Raw genomic sequence first — 23,235 nt, 5'->3', positions numbered from 1 at the left:
AAGGAATTTATTTTGAAGATACATTTTAAATTAGTGAAGCCCAAGTGAATCAAACTTATGCTGAAACGCTTACAGTTCTATTTTTCTTCATTAGGCTAAAGAACAGTGAAGAATAATTCTGTGATAATAAGGTTACATATTCATGATGCCTCTTCTACAGTAAAAGCTTATTTTCTTCTGTCAAACAAATGATCTTCAGTTGTTCCCTCAAGTCCACTTATTATGAACTTCTTGAAACACCAGTAAAAATTATTATGTTTTTCATCCTTAAGGATTATTCTTAATTAGCCAGTACCAACCAGGTCATGCACTGTAAACACTGATGAGGTTCTCATTCCAGCTGCTGACTGAAATAGCTCTTCGCTCTTAGAACATTGAACTGTACTCTCTCTCATTGTATTGAACTAGGACTTGCTGTACTGTCTTCGCCTATGTGTAGATACCATGCTTTATCCAAAATACATTTCACTTCATTTCATCAAAGATTCACAAACAGATCCATCACACTCGTATTATGTATGCTTCTTTTCTGGTTTATAATACCTGTTTTCAGTCTCATTCCCTTTTAATTTCTTTCTTTGACATTTATGTTCAGTAGCTATTATATCATTGTCATTTGGAAAACACAATTTGTTGTGACTTGTGAAATAAAATTATGTAGTTAAATATAATATTGATTCATATGCACCAGCATTCGTTCACTGCACCAGAGTCCACATGAAACGAGGCTGTTAAATCTCAGCTCCACCTCAACATCACAAACTCAAAGCCATTCCTCATGCCTGGTGATAGACTCCAAAAAGAAATTAAGATCTTAATGAGCCTTGGAAACTGAAGTATCATACTTACCCCTCTCATTTTACAATGGTATGTGTACTCATGTGGAATGCATGAAAAAAAACAGCATCTTGAAGACAACAGTGGGATTTGAGCACCATGGTCTTAATGTTATTGCATCTCATTAGCATGTGTATGATTGCAGGCAAATAATTTGCAAGCTTGTAGTTTAGTTCATCCAGTAATTTATATGAAATATCACACACAGAGCCACTCAAGCTTGACTCATGTGCCTGAGTCACTAATGAAATGTTGACACATTGGCAAAATCAATACATTGAAGGTTCTGTGCAACAAATGGTAAAAATCTAGTTTCACACATATTTCCTGCCTTAGCAATAAACACAAATGGATATTTACCAATCTCATCACAGGATGACTCTAGCCTTAAAATGAACAGTAGGCAAAATTCAAGAATCCAGATGTCTAGACACATTTTTCCTAGCATTTTATGTCTTAAAAAAGTAATCTTAAAATTGCAAACTGAGCTAATGAGACGCTGAATATCATTTGCTGCCAACCAGAATAGATAAGCTATATGCATAACTTCTATCAACATACAGAAACTTCATTAACTGAATTCCTAGTTCAGAATTAAAAACATCATAAAAATAACGAAAAATGGATAAATGAACATTTTCCTTTCTGCTAGTTTTGATAAAAGTCCTGAACTAAAGTTTTTTTGTTTTTTTTTCTTTTGTTTTTGCTTAAACAATACTACTTGTCCCTGGATAGAAAAAGTGATAGATTTTATAACTTACTGTTTTATGTGAAAGATGGCAAAGGGCAGTGGCTCAGGAGGTTGAGTAGATCAGTAATGAAGAAGGATAGTCAATAATCTGGACTGCAGTGTGGCACCTACTGTGTGAGGCAATGATCTAACACCCCTAGGTCAAAGCATAGGCTGGCCCCATTATCTTCCTGTTCTTTGCTGTAGCAGCAATTTTCTAATGATTGCACCAGTGTTAGTTAGTATAATGCCAGTGCATTACCACTTACTGCTAATGACTTGTCAAGTTCTATTTTATAGTTTTACAAGTTTTAAGCAAATAATTTATTTCATGCAAATTAACCACATGATCCAATATGAGAGTGTTTTAAGCACCAAAAGCTTAAGCTTCACAGATCAAAAACTTTCCCTCAGGCTAGAATGTTTGTTCTGAGCAGGTTCCCATCTACTGTGATAAAAGGCTTCTTTAATGTTTCCATGTGTTATTAAATGTCTTTCTATTCACTTTGAAGGAAATGCAAAGGACAGTAGCTGAATAAATATTTTATCCATTCTTTTGATGAAATATGTTAAAGGGGATATCCTAAGTCAAATTTCTTTTCTTCCTTTTTTTCTTCCCTGTAAGTTATAAAGCAGAAGTGGTTTTCTGAAGTACGGAGAGTTCATAAATAGAAATGAGGAACTGGCTTCAGCAGATCAGACCATTAGGATTAGTGGTGACTACTATTTTGACTCCAGCAGTGGCCAGTTGGACACATATCCATGATGTAAATGAGAGGAAGGCAGGATATTTTCAATGATCCCAGTGGAGAACCAGATTAGTCCACAAATCATGAGAAGTCATTATCCAGATTACCACTATTATTACTGGACATACAGTTATCCTGCTGCTTTAAAAATCCAGCTACAGAAGTGCACTGAAATTTAGTGTCTGCTTGTTTATTTGCTTCTCATTTCAAATGCAGAATTTAGTTTTCTACTAGAAGTTTAAAAGGTTCATTTGATTTGATTTTTTTTTTAATTAGGGTTTGATTTCTCCAAAAGACATAATTGCAAACATGAATGTATGCATGTATTTCTGTGCCCAATCTGTCCATGTAGTTGTGCTACAATATTTTTATGCCTAATCTGTCTATGCAGTTGTTTTACAGATACCTCCTTCATAGATGATATTGTGAACAGCTATGTGACAACAAATTACAACCAATGGAAACCAAAATAATGAAATGTTTTGACTTTAAGCTCATGGGAATGTGCTCACCAGGACAGAAAGTGTCATGTTAAGACATGAGTAGCTTCCTCTACTGCCTGAAAGGAAAGAAATATGTTGCACAGATGAATAGAAGGCTTAAGACACTAGATGGTAACACGAATATTTCATTGAAAATAAGCTACAGTCCTCAAGCTCTGTGAAACTTCAGACATCAGTGTTTATTAAATCACTTGAAATATCATGAAGAAATTAATTCTGACTTTTTAATGAATATTTTAGATTTTATATTACATGATAAGGAATACCAGACAAACTTTAATTACCTTACTTTTATCAATCTAGGAAGTGTCTTTTTTCATGTGTCAAAAATGTCATGTCTGAGCACTGAGGATAAACTGATTTCTTATGATAACAGCAAATCATGTGGATTTTCTTTCTTCTCTAATCTGCTCAGTTCAATTTTTCTGCAGCGACCTTCATTGTCATAGATAAAGTGTCCAAATTTATCTTTCTAAATCAAAAGGTCATGGGATACAAGAAAACACTTCCAAAGTTACTCTAAAGCATTGTTATTATTGTACAACTAAAGGTATTGTAGACGGCTGAACATTCCAATTTGATATGGGGAGAAATAATGCCACCAGAGAAAGCAATATGTGGAAGCACATATGATTCCTATGATTGTGTACTTTCTTATATCCATATACCAGTTATCTGAACAGCAGGAATCCTATAATCCAAAAGTACTAACACTTTGTTCTAGTGTCTCTCAAACAGTGCAGTAAAATGTCTTCAGATAAATCTCATTCTGTCCAGATGTGACATCTTTCCCTAATGATAGTAGAAATAGTTGAAATAAAGTAAGTGTGCTCTTTGTAGAGTCATTTGTTATGAAAAGTAAATTAAAATCAGATGTTTCATGAGCCTTGGAACAAGACATGGATCAGCAGAATGAGGTAAGACTGCCGAATACACTTTTAGAGGATTGAAATCTTAATGGAGTCTCACCATTCTGTTCAGGCTTCCAGTTCTGACATGTAAGTTGCTTGAAGTTAAAGGTGACCCTCTCTCTTGTTGTCAGTCTCTGCTCTTCAGACATTAGACTGCCACTATTCTGAGGAATGATTCCTCTGTTTAATGCTTCTGCATAAAAACTATGAACACACTGTTTTTTTTGTTAAGAAAGAACAGGTGAGGATCAAGAGGTAAGATTGTGTAACTGTTTTAAACAATGAAATGCTCATTTTGGGGAAGGAATGAATTAGGCAGGCAAGAGAATTATGGGTAAAACTATGAGTGCGTTTTTGATTATTTTTTTCTATTTTAACCTGCAGCTAATGCTATTGGTCTCAAACAGAAATTTATGTAATGTATCTTAGCTACTTAGCAGAGCTGAGCAGTTAAACCCATTTAAAACAATATATCTGTTGAGAATTCTTTCCCAGAAACTTTTACCATAAAAACCTTCTTTGGCTCAACCCATATCTTGTGAAAGGTGTTCTAATTTTTGTGTTCAGAAGATTGAAGCCATTAAAGAGTTAAAAGGTAGGTTTTAACAGTTTTATCATTACATTCTTAAAAAGTCACACAGCCTTTCTTGACATTAAAAGAAAATTGAATTGAAAATAGAATTGAATTGCCTCCACTTCCTCCTATTATTTATCACATGCATTTAGAAGGTAAAAGTAATCCTACGTGTTATGTTTAGAAATATTGAAGGACAAATCTCAAAGAACTAAATCCTAGGACAGTGAAAATGAGGGATTATTGTGTGGAAATGATGGGTTATTATATTTATTCATACTAGAGTGCAAAAGGACTGTAAAAGCAGCTTATAAAATGAAAAGACATACTCATCCTTCCTCTGTCTCCCCAAATAACCTTAATAAATTGGTATCATATACAGTGATACCTAACATAATTAATATGAATAGCAGGAGTTGGTATAGATACATATTTTTCACAATATGAAGTATCCACAAGAAAATAATTGAAACAGAGAAGAGGAAACACTGCAATTAAATACTTGCTGCTAATAATTAAACAGAATGGAGGGGACTGATAAGCTGTTATGATGAAAGGTAGTAGACACTGCATATGCCATGGGATCACTGCTCAGTAATTGATGATTTATTTGTATCTGGTTTATCTGTAAATAGTATCGTTTCAACTGCCATTAGTCCAAGGTGTATCTCAGAAACATTCAGTGTTAAAGTCAGAAAAGCTATCTAGACATTACTTCCAGAGCACTAAAACTTTACGTTGTCTTCAAGAAAGAGGGCATATGGCAGGCCTCACTAAACAAAAACAGCCTATCATTGATAAAATCAAATTACAGATACTATAATCTCTTTATTTGTAGATAACGATTATGTTTAACATAGAAATCACTGGAAGTCCAGTAGAATCTAAATAGCTGTGACTACAAGCCAAGAAGTTTTTCACCTCTCTGAATCTTTTTGCTAGAATAAGAGAAACAAGAAGTTAAAGATTATGTTACCTGTCTTGTCTGCACTTGACAATCGCTAAAGAGAGTGAGTCTATCACAATTTTCTTGAAGTAAGAATTTCAATAATGCAGCTTGAAGTTAAAGGGAAGAGAACTAAGAGATTTTATTAGATCAAACATCAGGAGTAGGGTCCAAAAATACAGAAGTGTTGGCTACTAAATCGTGTTTCTCACACCCACTGAAATCAATGACAACTAAGTATTAGGTTAGTGTTAAGTATCTAATACTTCTGAAAGTTAGGTTCTATGTAATTAAGAAACTCACAGAGCTTTCTCTTTCTTCAAAAAAAGTGCTTCCACTGGAATATTTTTGGGAATTACATGATTGTGACATAGGGACAATAAAAAAAATAAATACTGAAATTAGAGGCTAAAATTTACACCTTTTAGAAACTATGGTGATGTTAGGTTTGATGCAGTACCCCTCAGCAGCTGTCATTTCTAGAGCAGGACAGAATACATGGCCTGAACTGTTTCAGCCTGAAACAATTTCAATTAAAGCAGCTGGTTTTGTGTAAAGGGTAGGAAGAATTAAGAGAAATACTGGAACAAAAAATGGTAATAGTTGAGATAATTATTACTTTAACCACATTTTGGTAACTTCCGATTCTTTCTTCCTTATCTTTCTCTCAGGAAAGATCTTATTTCTTATAAAGAGGTTATTTTTAGGCTAGAGTCACAGGATTCATTGCCATGAGTTCCAGCCTTTGTGATCAAGGCCTCCTCTATAATTTTTGGAAAACTGCCTTAACTTACCATGCCTTTCTATTCTACCTAGAAATAAATCCTATACCAATGCTATTATTGTTGTTCGTACTTTTCAGGGTGACACTGCCCGTTTCTTGGCTGAGCCAACAGCTGTTCCTGATAATACCATTTGAATTCTTAGAGAAAACTGGTCATTTCAAGTCTTCATTTAAGCAAAATCCTTGCTTACATATTTGTAGCATACTTCTTGAACGTATGTAGGCTCTTTCTCAACCAAACATGCAAAAGTTAACTTTGAGATAGTTAAATCTAGGTAAGTTACCCGAGGGATCCATTTATAGTCAATGGAGAGAAATTGGTACCTTCAAAGGCTGATTCATCTTTTCTAACTTACGCATCTCTTTTAGGATGAAATTGTCCTCTGCTGACCACCATTTCATACCATTGGCTATAAAGACAACTGAAAGTTAAAGTTTAGCAATTAACTTCTGGGTATCTAAGTGAGGTGCAATTTATTGCAAACATCTCATTTTACAGTTCTATATAAAGACAACACTACATATGCCACCAAAATATTCCAGGACTAAAATTAGGAGCTGTGCTTGATTTTTCACACTGTAACTACTGCCTAGTAACACAGCGTTCCCCAACACCACAGCAATTATGTGAATGAGTATCACAAAGAGAGAAAGGAATCTGTTATCAAGCTTAACTAAAAAAAAAAAAAAAAGATTAACAGCATTGTTTACGTTTAACGTGTGTTGGCATTGAGCACCTTTTGAACTCTATGTGTTGTTTACTCTGTCAGATAAATACTGAGCTCATTGAAGGACAAAGTGAAACTAGCGGAAAGAAAGCAAAGTACCTGAGGGAAGAAAAATGTTTCCTGATAAAGAAAAGACAAATTAGTCTTGACTTATTTTAGTTATATGTCAGTAAGTTGCCTGTCTTTTTTAACAAAGCAGATACATGCTGAAAGTGGATGGCAAAAGAAAGAAGTGCTCAAACAGAGAATGGCAAAAGGTATGGACCTGCCACAGCTAACTGTCACAGTGGCTGTGGACCAGATGCAGAAGGAAGTGGACATCAGCAAGGCAGAGAGAGCACATACTCCTTAGGCCACAAATGACCACTTTTTTGTCCTCTGCATTGCATGCTCTCACAACAGAAGAGGTGAGGAGTTATTGCTAAGTTGGAAATGCTTCATGATAGAATTTCTTTTGTCAAAGCATTTGTAGATCCTGTTTATGTTCTTCGTATCTGTGTGGTATGGTGACCAGGTACCATTTCTGTTGTTAAGACTGGTCTTCAATTTGCAGCAGAGACAAGAGCAAATCTATATTTGGGTAAGGAGAGTAACTTCTCTCAGTCCCACCATAGAGCTATAAATTTTGTCTTGTTAATGAAAAATTCAACAGAAAACTGGAAGCCTTTCTGTATATATTTTTCCTTCTTCATGATGTTTCTGTGTATTCATCAATAGGAGGCATTTAAAGGCACATTTGCATAGATGTCAGCTATATTCCTATCTATTAAGGTTGAGAGAAACTCATTGTAAACTCATTTTTAACTTCCCTAAGACAGTTTTAGGAGTATATTCTCAAGGTAAGGATTTACTCGATTATTTATAATTTTGAAAAAAAAAAAAAATTGTGGAGATATATAACCTGGGCTTATACAATTAGCTGAAGGAGAAGATAGCACATTGTCATGTCTAGTCAAAGAGATGTTTGCTTGCAACCCATGAAAGTTTCCTTGTTTCCTGAAGTGGTTGGCATTTAAGATGTAATTGGCCAGCTTGGTTAGCTTAGGCAACTCCATGATGGTCTTTATGGTTTCTCAGGGATTGTGTAAGGAGATTAAGCAACTAGCTAAGGTCTTCAGAGAATACTAGGTTGATGAAGTGTTAAAATATAGATTATGTAGTGCTCAGTGTTACAATATTAAAATCTTTCTACAGGTCAAGCTTGCTCTCTAATATTAGAAAATGACAGAAACAAGAGGAACATATATGTGTATCCATGTAGTTAATCCTAAACTCTTTTTAACTGTATTATTTGCTAACAGGATGTTGCTGAGCAAATGTTCCAACCTGTAAAACAAATAAGTCAAGCTCTTTAGCAAGTCCCAGTCCCATTTTAGCTAGGATAGGAACACTTGGAAACTTGGACATTTGAATGAGAAAGACTGAAGGAAACAAAATATCTTTGCAAGTGCTGGAAATGGCTGAAATGTTTCGCCTCAACTAATAGTCTTTACTGGAAGAATAAACTTTTTTGAACCCTACCAGCTGAAGTTTGGCAGAGCTAGATGTAGCTGACTTCAGTGATAGTCTTTTAATTGCTTATAATGTGATCTCAGGTCTATCAACAATTGCACCCCATCCCTTTAAATGACTAATCTTATGTATGCTCCAAATAGAAATAGTCGGCAAAATCTGCAATATCATTACTGTCGGAGTTCTTCTGCAATATACTGATTTTTAAAACCTAATAAATCTAGGCTTGAAAAGGAGAGCCTTTCTTTTGGGAATTGTATTTTTCTCCTTACTTGAAGCTATCTAAGCTCTGAGAAAGAAACATATGCTTTTATAGGCTGACATTTGGAATTTGCGGTTTTTAGGTTTCTGAGTTGTTTTCTTGCCAACTATACCTCAAAAATATGGATAAAACTACTTCTGGCTTAAATAATTTTCTACAAATATTTTTCATATTGAATTTACTTCTGACAATGATATTGAATACTGAAGAAGGGTTTTGTAGCTCTCTAATGCTTCCCATTTTTTAACCTCCTTGAAATACCATCAGTATTCATTGTAATAATACCAACTGGGAATCAATTATGAAAATGAGTCATTAAATGTAATAACTATTTTACAAGGTCACTGGTTAAACTTATTTTACCTTTTTAATATTAAACTGAATTTGTTTATTATTAGCCCTTTTCCCCATCTAATTTTTGCCTTTACTTTCTAAACAACTTACTTTTCAAACCTGAGGTGGTTGAAAGTTTTGATGGTCCTCCACAACACCGCTAGCTGTTTTTTCAGACATTGTTAATGAATTTTTTGAGATTACCCTTGATTTTTAAACTTGAATATTGAAATATATGAAACAGTTATAATATGAAATAGTAGTAATAACTATCATACAAGTGACACTTTTTTAGTCTAATCTCCCTGTTTTCACAGATTAGTTTGGTTTATTTCCATTAAAATCAAGGATTTAGACTCATTTACATCAGCAAAATTTTTGGCTTTTCTTCGTATCACATCCTTAGAATGGCTTGCAGCCAACTATCAAAGAAAGAGATCCATTCCTCTCTACATAAGCAGAATACCACTCATTCCCTGGGTAGATGCTTCTGAGAGAGTGAAAGTCTTTTGAAATTTTTTTGGCGAACTTACAATAAAGTGCCATAAGAGTGTTGACAGATGCAGCTTTTTGTGCCAGCATCTGGCTCTGATTTGTGGTGGGATGATATAAACAAGGAATAATGGATAGCGGTTTTGACTCTGTGAGATGGTGTCAGGATTTTGTGCTGATAACATCCCCATTAAGAGATCATCATAATTTCGGAGTTTGACCAAATAGACACAACTTTTTGGGTGTAGACGGGAATCATAGACAAGAACCTCAATAAATGTCATCAGCGAATGTCTTCTTACAGTGTCATATAACTGAAATGTAAAGATGCAATTATTTAGACTCCAAATCACAGCTGAAACTATTGCAAGAATTAGACATTAGTAAATTATTTAGAAAATTTTCAATAATTAAAACTTAATTTTCAGTTTTTCATACATATATTTAAAATTACTCTTCATTAATTCTTTCCTTTTAAACTGTTTGAAAAGTATTCATAACTCTTCCAGGAGATTACTAGAGGAATAAACGCTTTTGTCATTCAATCATCTCCATTTATGTCGTTACCAGAAACAAATTTGTTGACAAGTGTTTCATCATATGAACAAGTTTTTATAAACTGGTGGACAATTAACTATCAACTCTGTAGATGTATCCAGATAAGTGTCTGCAAATTTTGGGGTACAGTACTGCCCTCAGAGGGAGGGGACATGTTAGTTCTCAGGTGTCATATTTCCTATTTAAAATGTAAAACTAGAAGTATCACAGTTGTCAAACTCTTCCCTTAGCATTTCATCAAGACAAATATCTGGTTTGCTTGTTTCCTATTGTAGGGGAGGGGGTCATGGAGTAGGTAGAATCAGAAAGCATCTCTCCATAGGAAAAAAAAAAAAAAAATCTCTAAAGCACTCTCTCAAATGTGAAAGCCTATAACTTAGTCCAGTTTCTCATGCTGAATTTCTCCAAACAAGAAGTAGATAACATGTTACTTTCTTATTTATTATGGCTGATTTTTCTGTTGCACCGCATTAAATATATCCCCAGAGAAACTACACTGGTATTAAAGCTGTCTCCATGTAAATGTAATGTAACAAGGTGAAAAGTTGCACCCTGTCATTGAGATAGCCACAACACATCCTAGCCTTTAATCAAGTAGGAGTAACACTTAAAAATAGTTCAAGAGCCTAAAGGGCTTTGCTATCTGAACAGCAGAGGGCAAGAATTTAACTCCAGTGCTACAGCCCACCCACAGCAAATTCAGGCATTTTTACTGTCAAATTTAGGCACTTAATGCTCTTTGGGTTTCTTTCAGTAATATACTCCATGATCCTGCAAAATTGATGTATTTTCATAGCAGTATCTCCATAACAATTTTTGGATATTAAAAGGCAAGTAACATACTGACAATGTCTTGGAATTCTCCTGCCACATTGTGTTACAACAGTAACTCCTGCACCTTTTACTAGGTACTTCTTGACGGTGTAAAAGGAGTGACAAATCTTGGAAGAACATTGTAGACATGAAAGATATTCAATCTGCCACTTCTTTCAGGATCAAGTAGACTGTCGGGTTCCCTATGGTCTCTTGCCACATTTTGCCTGAATTTGTTGATCATGTTTGTCATTTCTTTATTATTATTAATTTTTATGAGTATATGTGCAAATGGTGGCTTTGATGATTTATAACTGGCAAGGTGAGATGACTGTTTTACCTTATAGGATACACTCTTGCCATTTAAACATTCTAGAAATCCTGATGAAATTATCCGAGGCAAATATTTTTTTAACAGTGTAAGATTAGCAAAATGGTCTACGTCTCTTTATCTTTCGGACCCTGGCATGGAAATACGCAGCAAACATATGATGGTAAATTGATGGAAGGAAATGGTATAGCCACATTCTTTGCAGTCTAGGTATTGCTGGAAACACCTCTGTGGTGGGATAAGCTCCATAGGGTAATTGGGTACTTCATTGCAAAGATTTTAGATACACTAAATAGACAATAATATCACATCTGTGCTCCCACAGTCTTTGTTGTCATTTAGGTAACTGTAAAGATACTATCCAGTAGTGAGTCCGATGTACTGTAAATTGCAAGCTGTTTAACCAAAACTTACATGGTAAAACTATGCACGTAAAATAAACTTTCAAGCGATTGCAATGAAAACAAAATCTGACCACAAGTACACAGTATCTCCATGAGAAACAAGTACGTCATGTGACAACCAAATGCCCATGAGATACTTATCTCTCTTAATTCAGCATTACACAGCATGCAAAACCACATGCTGAGGAAGGCATGCAAAAAGACAGACACACAAGAATGCACTTCAGGTAGCTGTAAAATAAAAAAGGCATTTCATTGGAATAGCTCCTTGATCTGCCAGAAGAGCTCAGGAAATGTAAATGTAAAGCAAGCTGGAAAATATTGCGAGGAAAGAGGGGAGAAATGGTAAAACAGGAGTATGGCGCAGCAGGAATAAAATAGAGGTGATCCAGTTAATTTAGAAAAGCATGTGCTAAGTGCTTAAAGAGTGACTAATTTGTGTCCCCGAAAACCATCCACATGGGTGAGGATTTTAAACTCTCTAAGGGCAAAAAAAAATATTTATGAAAAACAAGTTAAAGATTTCTGCTAAACTAGAACTTTATCTCCTATCAATAAAATAATAATTAAAAAAAAAGAATTTTAGAAATATTTGTCAGAATAAAATTCAGAAATATAAAATAAATTATCAAATACATGGTACTGATTATAGCCATGAAACTAGACAAAGAAAATTAGTGACCTTCTGTATCAAAAAGGCTATCTTGAACCTCAGATATACCAGTACCAGCAGAACAGAGATGCCAGTCAGAACAAATGCATCCAGCATCTCTTGAAAAACAAGCTCTCCTCTTCAGATTCTAAAGTTTTTGAAGTAAAACTTGGAAAATTAACCCTGGAAGAAATTCATATTAATTTTTTATTTACAGGCAGCCAAAAGTAGTACAAAGCAATTTGGAACAAAGTGATTTGTTAGACAGTGCTGCCCATTCTTGGATGAGAAGCTTTAGTCTAGGGATAAATAAGGTCAGAAAATCTATGCTTTGAAGGAAGGGTGGTTCAGCAGCGCCTCTGAGAAATTGTCGCTTATCACAAGCATGTTAGACTGAAAGTAAAAAATATTCTCAAGCTGCATACTTCATCAGATAAAATCAGAAAGCAATTTTTTTATACTGTATACAGTAGAACTCAAGAGGGCTATCTATAAATGTTTCGGTAGAATCCAGGGTAGGTCACTGTTGCAGTCATGATATTCATGAGATAGAATTCTGGTTTAGGAAAATCTATCTAAGTTTATAGGTAAAACTCCACTGATATCTATTGTAAATGGCTGAGAACCACAGATGATTTTCTTTTATAAAAAGTAAAATAGAAGTCTTGGAACTTAATTGATATTAATATAATCATTGCAATTTACAGGAGGTCTGCATGAAACTAGTCAGAATGAGGGGCAAATGCTGGCCAAAGAAACAAAAACATCATCTATTTCTTCATGAAGCAGCTTAGCAAGAATTCTCTCTTCTATGGCTTCCTATTAATTCACTGCATAGAGTTTACATATATTTCATTCATTTTTTAAAGCTAAGACTACAGTAACATGACAAAACTTTGAGTAAGTGAACCGCATTTCAGCCTCATCTGTTAAAATCAATGCAAGAACATTAATACTACTTTTATAAATTCAAGAAGACAGAAATTCATGTTTGGTGTAAACAACCTTACAAAAAGCCAATATACTTATGTGAAGGAATTTTCTGTGAGAAAAATGTTGTATTGTTTTTTTTTTCTCTCATTCACAAGTGCAATATTAGGATTGACAGAAATGGTTCCTGGTTTCAAAGTATTCTAGTGTCAGGATGACTGTAATTAAGTTCCTTAGCTGGATTGCATTCAGATCCCTTTGTTTGGACGATGTAATTTACTATAAAAGATATAAACTGATAAAAGGATAAAATATAGCAGATTTTAAAGCTAATTGAATATTATGGTTAATAAAGAGACTTAGTATGCTGGTGTTTCCCCCACATTTATCTATTCAAGAAAAGTAATTACAGTAATATTTCAGTCCATGAAGGCCAGTGTGAAATGAGCACATTGCCTGAGAAAGGCAGTAAAAAAACACTAACTGTGCAGCGTTTGGTGACAGTCTTCTCAATGATTTCTATAAAGACCACAGAGCTGGGTGTACCTTGTTTCTCAGAGACATGGTGTGGAGTTTTCAGCATTGCCTTTTATGGCTTGTGGGTTGACTAAAGCTTGTTTTGAAGGCAATGCATTATTTTACCTCCCACACAAATGTATGAGGCTCCATCGCCAACAGCCATTCACATAATTCAACTTCAAATGCTGGCAAATGGCTTAGGAGTTCAAAAAGCAGTTTCTTTACGGGTGGAGCCACAGGTGGACTTTAGGAGACTCTGAGTTATGGGGCTGTCCTTTTCATTTTGTCCTACAAATCAGATTATTTAAGCTGCTTTATTACTTATTTCTGCTTTCTGCAGTCTCATGCTGTCACCCTAGCTGTTCACCTGTAAGACCAGCTGACCACCCAATGACCATTAAGCAATTTTCATCTGTTTAAGCTGGGGTTTCCTTTGTCATAGTACACTGAAAGGACACAAGGCAAACATTGGGAAGTAAGAGCAGACAGGTATGTCTTTTATCTCCTGAAATTCAAGTCACTGCAGATTTCCCTCTCTAGCTCCCTGCTTCCCTTCATGGTCTTCCCAGTTTCCTCATAACTGGAAAAGTCAAAACTGAAAAGCAATATTCTCCAAAACTCCCTTTCCACAGCATGTCTGCTCTGTCTTTGGAGATGTCAAAGAATCCAGGGAGCTGGCTGAAAAAAGGCTCTGATACGTGTCAAAGCTACTTGCAAATGTCAGGAGAACTGTGAGAGATCTTGAAGATCTCCATGCAAGTCTCTGTGTTGTCATATATTAATGGTACAGCTGTGTAAAGACAGACACTGGGTGAATCACATCTGGTGACAGGGAAATATTTTTAAAATCAAGGTTTAACTGAAGATCACGAGGATTTTGCTAACCTTTCTCTCAGTCTGAGCCTAGACCAGTCCCTCTATTTACAGCTATCTGTCTTTAAAAGTCCTCGAGGCAATATAATAGTTTGTACTCTTTTAATAGAGCCCCTAATCTCTCCATGTCACTATTTGAGAGCAGGCCATGAAATGTTCTCCCTCTAAAATCCCAAGCTTCATTTTCTCTCCAAAAAAATCTGTGTCCTTCCTCTTCCTGGTTTGAGTCTCTGTTTCTCAGGTACAACATTTCAGGACTTCCCAACTCTGACTGGACCTGGGCATGTGTCCTGGTTTCAGCTGGGACAGAGTTAATTTTCTCCCTACAGCTGGTGCAGTGCTGTGTTTTGGCTTTAATCTAAAAACAATGCTGATAACACCAATGTTTTAGTTGTTGCTCAGTAGCTCTTACTCTGATCAAGGACTTTTCAGTCTCTCATGATCTACCAGTGAAGAGGGGCCCAAGAAGCTAGGAGGGAGCAGAGAGAGGACATCTGACCCAAACTAGCTAAAGGGATATTCTATACCACAGCACATCATGTCCATTATATAAACTGGGGGGAGTTATCTGAAAGGAAACAATTCCTGCTCAGGGATGGGCTGGGTATTTGTCAGTGGGTGGTGAGATCTGTACTGTGCAGCACTGCAGTTTATTGTTGGTTTTCTCTCCTTTCCCCATTTAGTTTCACATCTTCCTCCTTGTTATTTCCCTTATTAGCAGTAGTCATCATAGTAGTGTTAGTATTATATTTTACTTAATTGTAATTATTAAACTGTTCTTGTCTTAACCGGCAGGTTTTATATTCTTTCAATTCTCTCCCCATCCCACCCAGGGAGGGGGAAAGAGAAAGCTGAGTGAGCAGCTGTGTGGTTAACTTAGTTACTAGCTGGGTTTGAATGACGACAGCATGTCAAGAGAGGACCTAAGCCACAGGTAGAGATAAGAAAACAGGTAAACTCAGAAAAGCACCGGTGGAGAGCTTCTTGAGAAAATAATTGACTAAACAAAGCCTGCAAAGCTTAGTCGGTCCTTAAATATTCTACCATTGTCTCTTTTCATAACATCTTTGCTTATCATTCCTATGGTTAAATCCTCTCTATAGTATATGCCCTCTTGCACTGGATTTCAGAAGAAAGAGTATCCATTAATTAAGGTAAGGGTAGATGGACTTTATATGGTAGATGGACTATATATGATGATGCTTGGTCATCATCAGTAGCTCTAACTTCTTTTTTTGGCTAAGTATTAAGTGCCTGTGTTAGAACAGATGAACTTGGAAATGTGGGAAGATAGAAGATAAAGCACAGAAGTGGTAGATCAGCAAAGATATTTTATATACTAAGAACAACAATGGCAGTTTTATTTCTGAAGCATTCTGGGGTTAAATTTTGCTGGTTGTAGCAAAAAAAAAAAAAAAAACCAAAAAAAAAATAAGCTATAAACAATGAGCTTTTTCCTCTTGCATTTCAGCCAACAAAAGCATAGAAAACTAGCAATTTTTATAGCCTTCCATTGACTTTCTTTAACATAGCCTTAATTTTAATTCATGCATTGTAAACAGAAAACTAAAAGCTTTAATAATACAGCCATTAGCTCTTATGCTTTATTAAAACTATTTGCACACTCTTTGTTGCACTTGTGAGACCTTTCAACAATACAAAACACACTTTAAATATGTAAAGGAGCAGAAACTCTCAGAGAAACAAGAATATTAGAGCAGAGTTCAATGATGTAGGAAAGTACCTGGATAAAAATCCCCTTGCGCAAACATGTCAATCACATAGCGACAGAACGCATATTGATCTAACAGAGCAAAAGGAAAAAGAAGAGTAATGAAGAAAGCACATTTAAAATGTTGGTTCTATTTAACAGTGAGATAAAGCTTGGCAGTGCAAAGACATATTTCAGGGATAATTTTACTTAGATGTTTGGGTTTTTTTTCCTGGCCTTCAATAATTCACATATTCAGGAAGAGACAATTTATTGTCCAGATCTAATTCAAGCCTCCTAGTAAAAAAATTCAGAGCTACCAACTCTTTTTTGAGGCTGGCAGGATGCAGTGCATACCCCAGCAGTGTGAAGAATCAGCTTTGGCATATATCCTGATCCCATGCACAAGTACTGTGCAAACTGCTGCCTGGCCTCAGGTCCCAAAGACTTTTTTGTATTCTTAAAGATTCATTTCAAATAGTCACAGCCAGGTTATGGAAAAATTCATTAAAGTTTTATATCACAGTGTTTCGTTAATAGTGTTTTAACAGTATAATCACTGCATCCATTTAGTGAATGGGGATATAAAGAGAAATCTTCATAATTACGCTCCTGTAGCAATGAGATTTTCCAGAGAATTTTATCATTTCACTGCAGAATTTTTTTCAAAACACTAATCTTTACAAACATATATGTATATATTGAATCTGCATATATGTATACTTAAATTACGTTATTGAGAAATTAAGGCTTTTGAATCTAAATGAAACTCTGATTTCAGATATGCCTATTGTCTATTGATTTCTCCTACATATGCAGAGTTGAAGACCTTAAAAAAATTTCTAACATTAAGTATAGTGAAGAAAAGTTACCAGTTGTAACTGAATGAAGAAGAATTGCAATATTATTGCCGGATTCCTCATTTGGCCAGAAAAAAGTCATGTTGCCTGACTGGACTCTAAGGGACATTAACTTTGAAAGTTAATGTTGATGACTAAATGCCAATTCTGTTTAGCTAATTAGTTCCCAACAGTCTTTGAGCTAGACATATTAATCTGTCTGTCCTAGACTGTTCTAGCACAGCCCTTAAACTACAGAAGTTACATCTCTTCCTCTTTTCACCTCCTGTTTCATCTCTCTCCTGTTCACCTACAAAGCCTCTTACCTTCTCTTTGCAAACTTTAAAATAAAATTATGCAAACTTTAAAATTTAAAGATTGGCAGCCACAATTAATTTTAAATGCAAAATGATATTCAGAAGTATATAACATTCACCATATTATTTTCTTTCTCACATAGTTCACGGGACCATCAGTATTAGTTGATGAGGCATTTATATGATTGCTGCTTTATAATGTTGACTGCCATAGAAGTCCTTGGATGTAAAACTTCAGCTTTCAAAGTAGGATTTTCAATACAGCTGTAGAAATCAGGTTTACAAGCTCAGCAAATATGCAATTGTTTCTACTAGTCGATAGGAGCCCATGCAGTGATTTCCTGTTACTGAGATGGCATGAATGATACTAATCAGTGTTGCAGAATCCGGGGCAAACCTTTCAAGAGATACGGAAGGTTGTGGCTTTAAACACTGCTTTAAAAACATTTCATGACTATTCATAAGAGTCTTTACTTTTGTATTTAGGAATTCAAATTTATCATTTTGGCTGCTTCAAGCTTTGGATTCCATCCTTAAGGAATGGAATTCTAAAGAATTTGGCTGCACTATCTGTACTAGGTCCATGTGCTAATTTTCTGAAAAAAAGTAGTAGCATATGTGTAAGAAAACAAGTATGCACAAATCTACACTCTCAGTAAGCCCGTCTAAAGCCACTACAGTGTTTGCGATGACTTCAGTGAGCTCACAAATAGGGCCTCAGCAAGTGTCAATAAATAAAATGGACCAATTCATATACTTTAGCCGAGCAAGCAAATGGCAGGACACAATTCTTGCCCACAAAGCTGACTTTTCCTTACACTTCCTTTGTCAAAACCATCTGCCTTCATCTACGCTGTCCATTGGGAAGAGACCTTGGATTGTTTTGGGGGATTGTATAAAAGACTGCTATATGGCATGGGGCAAAACCATGTCAGGGGACATAAAATGTATAGGCAATCACAGGACAGAGCACAAGCCTGTGGTGACTCTATTTAGGTTGTGACATAGACATAAGGTCTAGCGGCTCACACCATTTCAGTAATATCCATAGAATCACAGAATGATTAGGGTTGGAGAGGACCTTAAAATCATATATTTCCAACTTCCTTGCTGTGGGCAGGGACACCTCACACTAGACTGTGTTTCTCAAGTCTATGTCCAGCCTGGCCTTGAACACTGCCAGGGATGGAACATTTACCACTTCTTTGGGCAGCCTGTTCCAGTTCCTCATCACCCCCACAGTAAAGAACTTCCTTCTTATATCTAATCTAAACTTTCCCTGTTTAAGTTTAAACCTATTGCCCCATGTCCTATCACTACAGTCGCTAATGAAGAGTCCCTCTTCGACACCTCTGCAGCTCCCCTTCAGATACTGGAAAGCTGCTATGAGGTTTCCATGCAGCCTTCTCTTCCCCAGGCTGAACAGCCCCACTTTTCTCAGCCTGTCTTTGTATGGGAGATGCTCCAGCCCCCTTATCGTCCTCAGGGCCCTCCTCTGGGCTTGTTCCAACAGCTCTAAGTTATTTTTATGTTGAGGACACCAAAACTGTATACAATACCCCAACTGGGGTCTCACAAGAGAAGAGTAGAGGGACGCGATCACCCCCTTCAACCTGCTGGTCATGTCTGAACTTCCTCTGTTTAAGTTTAAACCCATTACACCTTGTCCTATCACTACAGTCACTGATGAAGAGTTCCCCTCCAGATTCTTTGTAGGCCTCCTTCAGATACTCTAAGGTTGCTACGAGGTCTCCACACAGCCCTGAAATATTGAAATAGTCCATTCCTTAAATATACTAATGCAGACCAGGGTTAAAATAGAGTGTGGTGTCTGAGTTTGGTTGAGTTTGAGGGTATTTTTTGGTTGGTTGTTTAGCATTTTGGTGGTCTCGTTTGTTTGTTTGGGTTGGAGGTTTTTTTGTTTGTTTGTTGTTTTTTTTTTAATAAAAAAAAGGACAGGATGTTAAACCCTGAACAACAAAAACAGCATTTCTACAGTATATGATATAATAAGGTGCACTATAACATCCCATTGAAGTTCATAGGAATTCTGCCAATCAGCAAAGACTGAAACCTAAGGAATTTTAAATGAATATGATTTTCCAAATGCCTCTTCATGGCTAAAAATTCATTTTAATTTAAACTGCCTTGTTTAAAAGAAAATTTAAAACTATAGCTGTCACCTTATAACTCTGTAATAGTGGCACAAATATTCATCTGAGTACTAATAAATCACATCAAAGTTTGTGACTAGAATCTGACTGATAAATACAGTTATAGATATTTCTGTCAGCAGACCCCATTTGATTTACCCTGGGGGATGACCTATATTTTTTAATTTTAATTTGAGTAGGGAATCATGATACAGGAGGGAAATCATATCAGCTCTTCTGTGACTACTATTATATTTTTTTACCTTGCTGCAGAAAAGCTGGCAGAACTAGTCCCCTGAGCAAGGAAAAGTAAGGATTGCAGGTTCACAAAATCTTGGCAAAACTGTATTGACTTCAAAATTATGTTCACATTGGGTCACAGTGGTACTGAAATATAGAACTGAGAGTATCCAGCTGGGCAACAGTGCCTTATGGTGGGAAAAGGAGGGACGAAAGTAGAAAAAGCGGCTTTCATTGGAAGTGTGTAGCCCTATCTCTAGTGATAAGGACAGTTGAAGAGGCTCCTTCCTTCCTCCACTCCACCTGCCAAGGCTCATTGCACAGTCACTGGGGTCACACTCTAAAGCAGACATACAAAGTTAATGTTTGATGTTAAGATGGATAATTTTGCTAATATTCATCAGCTAAAGGGGGAATCCCACAAAAAAACCAAACCAAACCAAAACATAACAAAACCAATAAGCAAAATAACACCACCCATTCTCTGTTGCTGTCTGTAACCTTGGACCCCAACTTGCTTAAAATATTTTGCTGTCAGGGAGTAAAGTGCCTCATCTAAACACCATTGCTTTTTGAGAGCCTTATCCTAAACAGTATGGAGTGGATCCCACTGAGCACTGAAACCCTGTCAGAGCAAACAAAAACTGAAAGAGATTTGTACTTCCCAAACGGGCTTGAAAATTTTCTGAATTTTCAACTTGGTCACAGGAATCAGCATGAAAAATATTGCTTTGATTCTATGCCTCAAAGGCTCCAATATTTGAAGTAAACATCCAAATTCACTAGAACACAAAAAAATTACTAGTTCAGCACTCTACGCATGTCAGAAAGGGGGCATTTCTCAGATTTCTAGAAACGTATAATTTAGGCAACTCCCAAGGTGTCCAGAACTGATGTTTATGAAATTCTGAGAGATTGGCCTTGGCAGATTCAGATATCCAGGCAGGGATGGCTGCTTTGCTGTTCAGGCATAACGATTTATTCATGGTTATCACCTGAAAGGATCAAACAGGTGCCTCATGAAATGCTGAGCTCCCTCTATTAATGTCAGAATAATCCTGTGCTTGCAGTGTAGCAGTTCATACAGACAGCCAGGTCCTGATGCCTTCATTCATACAAAATTGTACCTAAAGCCATGGAAGTGCCACAGGGAAATCAGGAACTAGTCAGTGTAACTTGGGAATGGAAGAACCCAGCCTCGCTCTGACAAAGAGGAGCATATAGTCAACATCTCTGACCTTGATGCATATTGATTCTTTGTTTTATCACTTAATTTCTACCTTTCACCAGGGTAATGGCATGTCTTTCCTTTTTAGGAGAAATTTGGAAGCCATTCACATCAAGTTACATCAGGCAGGTGTATCACTTTGTCATACATTACCTGACAGTGTGACAATGCCTAACAGAATGTGTTGTAAAACAAATTATTACATTTGCTTTCCTCTGTTGCTACTTTCTTTATTGTTATGGTAAACATACGCAGATGTAGAAACAAAACAAAATTCTCAGCAGGTCATTGGGCAGTCTATTTTCCAAAATAACTCTGCTAGAAATACACTACCTAAATGTTACTGACAAATCCATGAAGACTATCTGAGGAGAAATTGGTCCTTGGTAAAGAAGGATTTAAACTGAAATGAATTTTTAGCCATGATAAACAGTTAGAACATTCTGGGTATAGATTAAACTTATTTTATTCTGGATAGTCTCCTCCTAGCAGTGTGAGATTCATCTGGAATTTATTTATACTGCACTTTTGTTTTTCATGGGTGGACTTTGGTCCTTGACAGCTTTAGCTCCATTCTCTCTGCTTCTTCCCTACTACCTTTCTAAGATCTTCATCTGTTTCCTCCTGGGTTTTTTTACCTTTCTTTTCAGATTTAGTTACAGTCTGAAGAGCTTTCTCCTCCTTAACCTTCGGTTTGGCCTTTATTAGCCCAACTTCTGTTGTTTTAGTCTCTGCCTGCTTGACTTTCTCAGCCATCTTTGCTTCTCCTTTTCCATTCTTCAAGTCCTTTTTAACTTTTGATTCCACTTTAGTGCTTTTTACTTTCTTCTCCTCTGCAGATGAAAAAGAAAAAGCTTTCAGTGTCATTCTTTCCTCCCCTTTCCAGACTTCCTCCCCCCCCACACCAGTAATATCCAATACCACTTATTTTATCTTGTGCTTTCACTACTAAGTACTTCTTCATTATTAACAGATCTGATGAAAAGTATAATCCCCCCAAACCAGACAGACTTAGACAGAAATATGAGATGCAAATATTTTATTGTCTTTGGTCTTATAGCAAGTATTTGACTGATACTAAATACAGTAGGCTATGGTAAAATATATAAAATGTTTCTAATGACTTTCTGATAACTTTCATAGTATAAACTAGGTAGGCAAATGAAGTTCATTGAAGAAAAAAAGATATGTAAGGTACTTCCAGGCTAAATCTGAGTAACTTCAGACTTCAGAGATCAGAGCTAAATAACTGTAAGCTGTAAAAGTAGTTGATTTAAAGTGTGGCTATTTACAAGAGTCACTTTTATGCACTGATTCTACTTCTCTGCTGAGGAAATCTTGAATTCTTGAGTTTCTACACCAGTTCCCCAGACTGAAAGACTAGTCTGAGGCAATACAATTCATATTACACCTTGCAGCAGAGTGGAAAGTTTCCAAGAATTACTAAATTGTAAATACCAGTGTCTGAAGCTACACAGAATGAATAGTTCTACCTATTCTAAACCAGAACACAGATATTTATATGAGGGCATTCTTACTTCCAAACAAAGCAGTACCATGACTAAGAATTGATGGCTAATGAAGAAAGAATTTGCTTAACTAGTTACAGTGAAAATGTGCATATCAGATCACTTACAGGCAGGCCTACTTCTTTTTCCAGGAAGTGGTTCACACCTTTAATTCTCATCTTTGAAATTTAAAGAGATTTTAGAAGGATCTTGCATAGAACTAACTCCAGAATGTTCTAGAGACATTTTATTTCAAATTATATTTAAATTTCATTATAGTATTATGTAGCTGATTTTTCACACATATTATTTTCTCTGCTACAGTAAAAGAAAGTTTATTGTTTTTAATGTAAATTCTGGTTAAAAATGTGGTATAAATAAATAAATACCTTTGGGAGGAGGCTTCTTTTCAGCTTTTTCATGTCTCTCAGGTTTGTCTTTTTGAATTACTAGAAATGAATACAATTGTTCATTAAGGAAAAAATCACAAAGAATAAGAAAATATTGCAAAACATAACAAAATCATGGGAATTTTCACATTTCTTCATGATTCCTCTTTTTTGCTTTGCAGAATCCTTGCTTCTTTTTCTCAGGTTCACACACTGGGGTAAAAACCTTCAAAATATCTGTTGAGACTCACTAACCAGAGGACAAGTCGGTCACACAGATCTGAAGCTTTGTAGGGAATGTTTACACTGCACATTCTAGATGACACAGATTTGCTCAGCTCAAGCTCTGAGCAGCCATGGGCTTGATCTTCTTGTGCTCCAGCCAACAGGAAGCTGTGTGGCTACATTT

General features: G+C 36.0%; 1 protein-coding gene across 1 annotated transcript in view; it reads right to left on the bottom strand.

Moving 5' to 3' along the window:
- TRDN (triadin) overlaps positions 1-23,235 on the bottom strand; it is a gene marked incomplete at both ends in the record, with an annotated part of 198,036 nt that overhangs the window by 127,213 nt on the left and 47,588 nt on the right. The window contains 3 exons of the mRNA XM_080615893.1: positions 16,186-16,245; positions 21,568-21,762; positions 22,827-22,886. Coding sequence (XP_080472019.1) covers positions 16,186-16,245; positions 21,568-21,762; positions 22,827-22,886 — 315 coding nt within the window. The remainder of the gene's footprint in view (positions 1-16,185; positions 16,246-21,567; positions 21,763-22,826; positions 22,887-23,235) is intronic.

The sequence above is a fragment of the Psittacula echo genome, assembly GCF_963264785.1.
Source record: "Psittacula echo genome assembly, chromosome: 4".
NCBI lineage: Eukaryota > Metazoa > Chordata > Aves > Psittaciformes > Psittacidae > Psittacula > Psittacula echo.
Note: the sequence above shows the minus strand (reverse complement) of the source record. Positions and strands in the feature narration are given on the sequence as shown.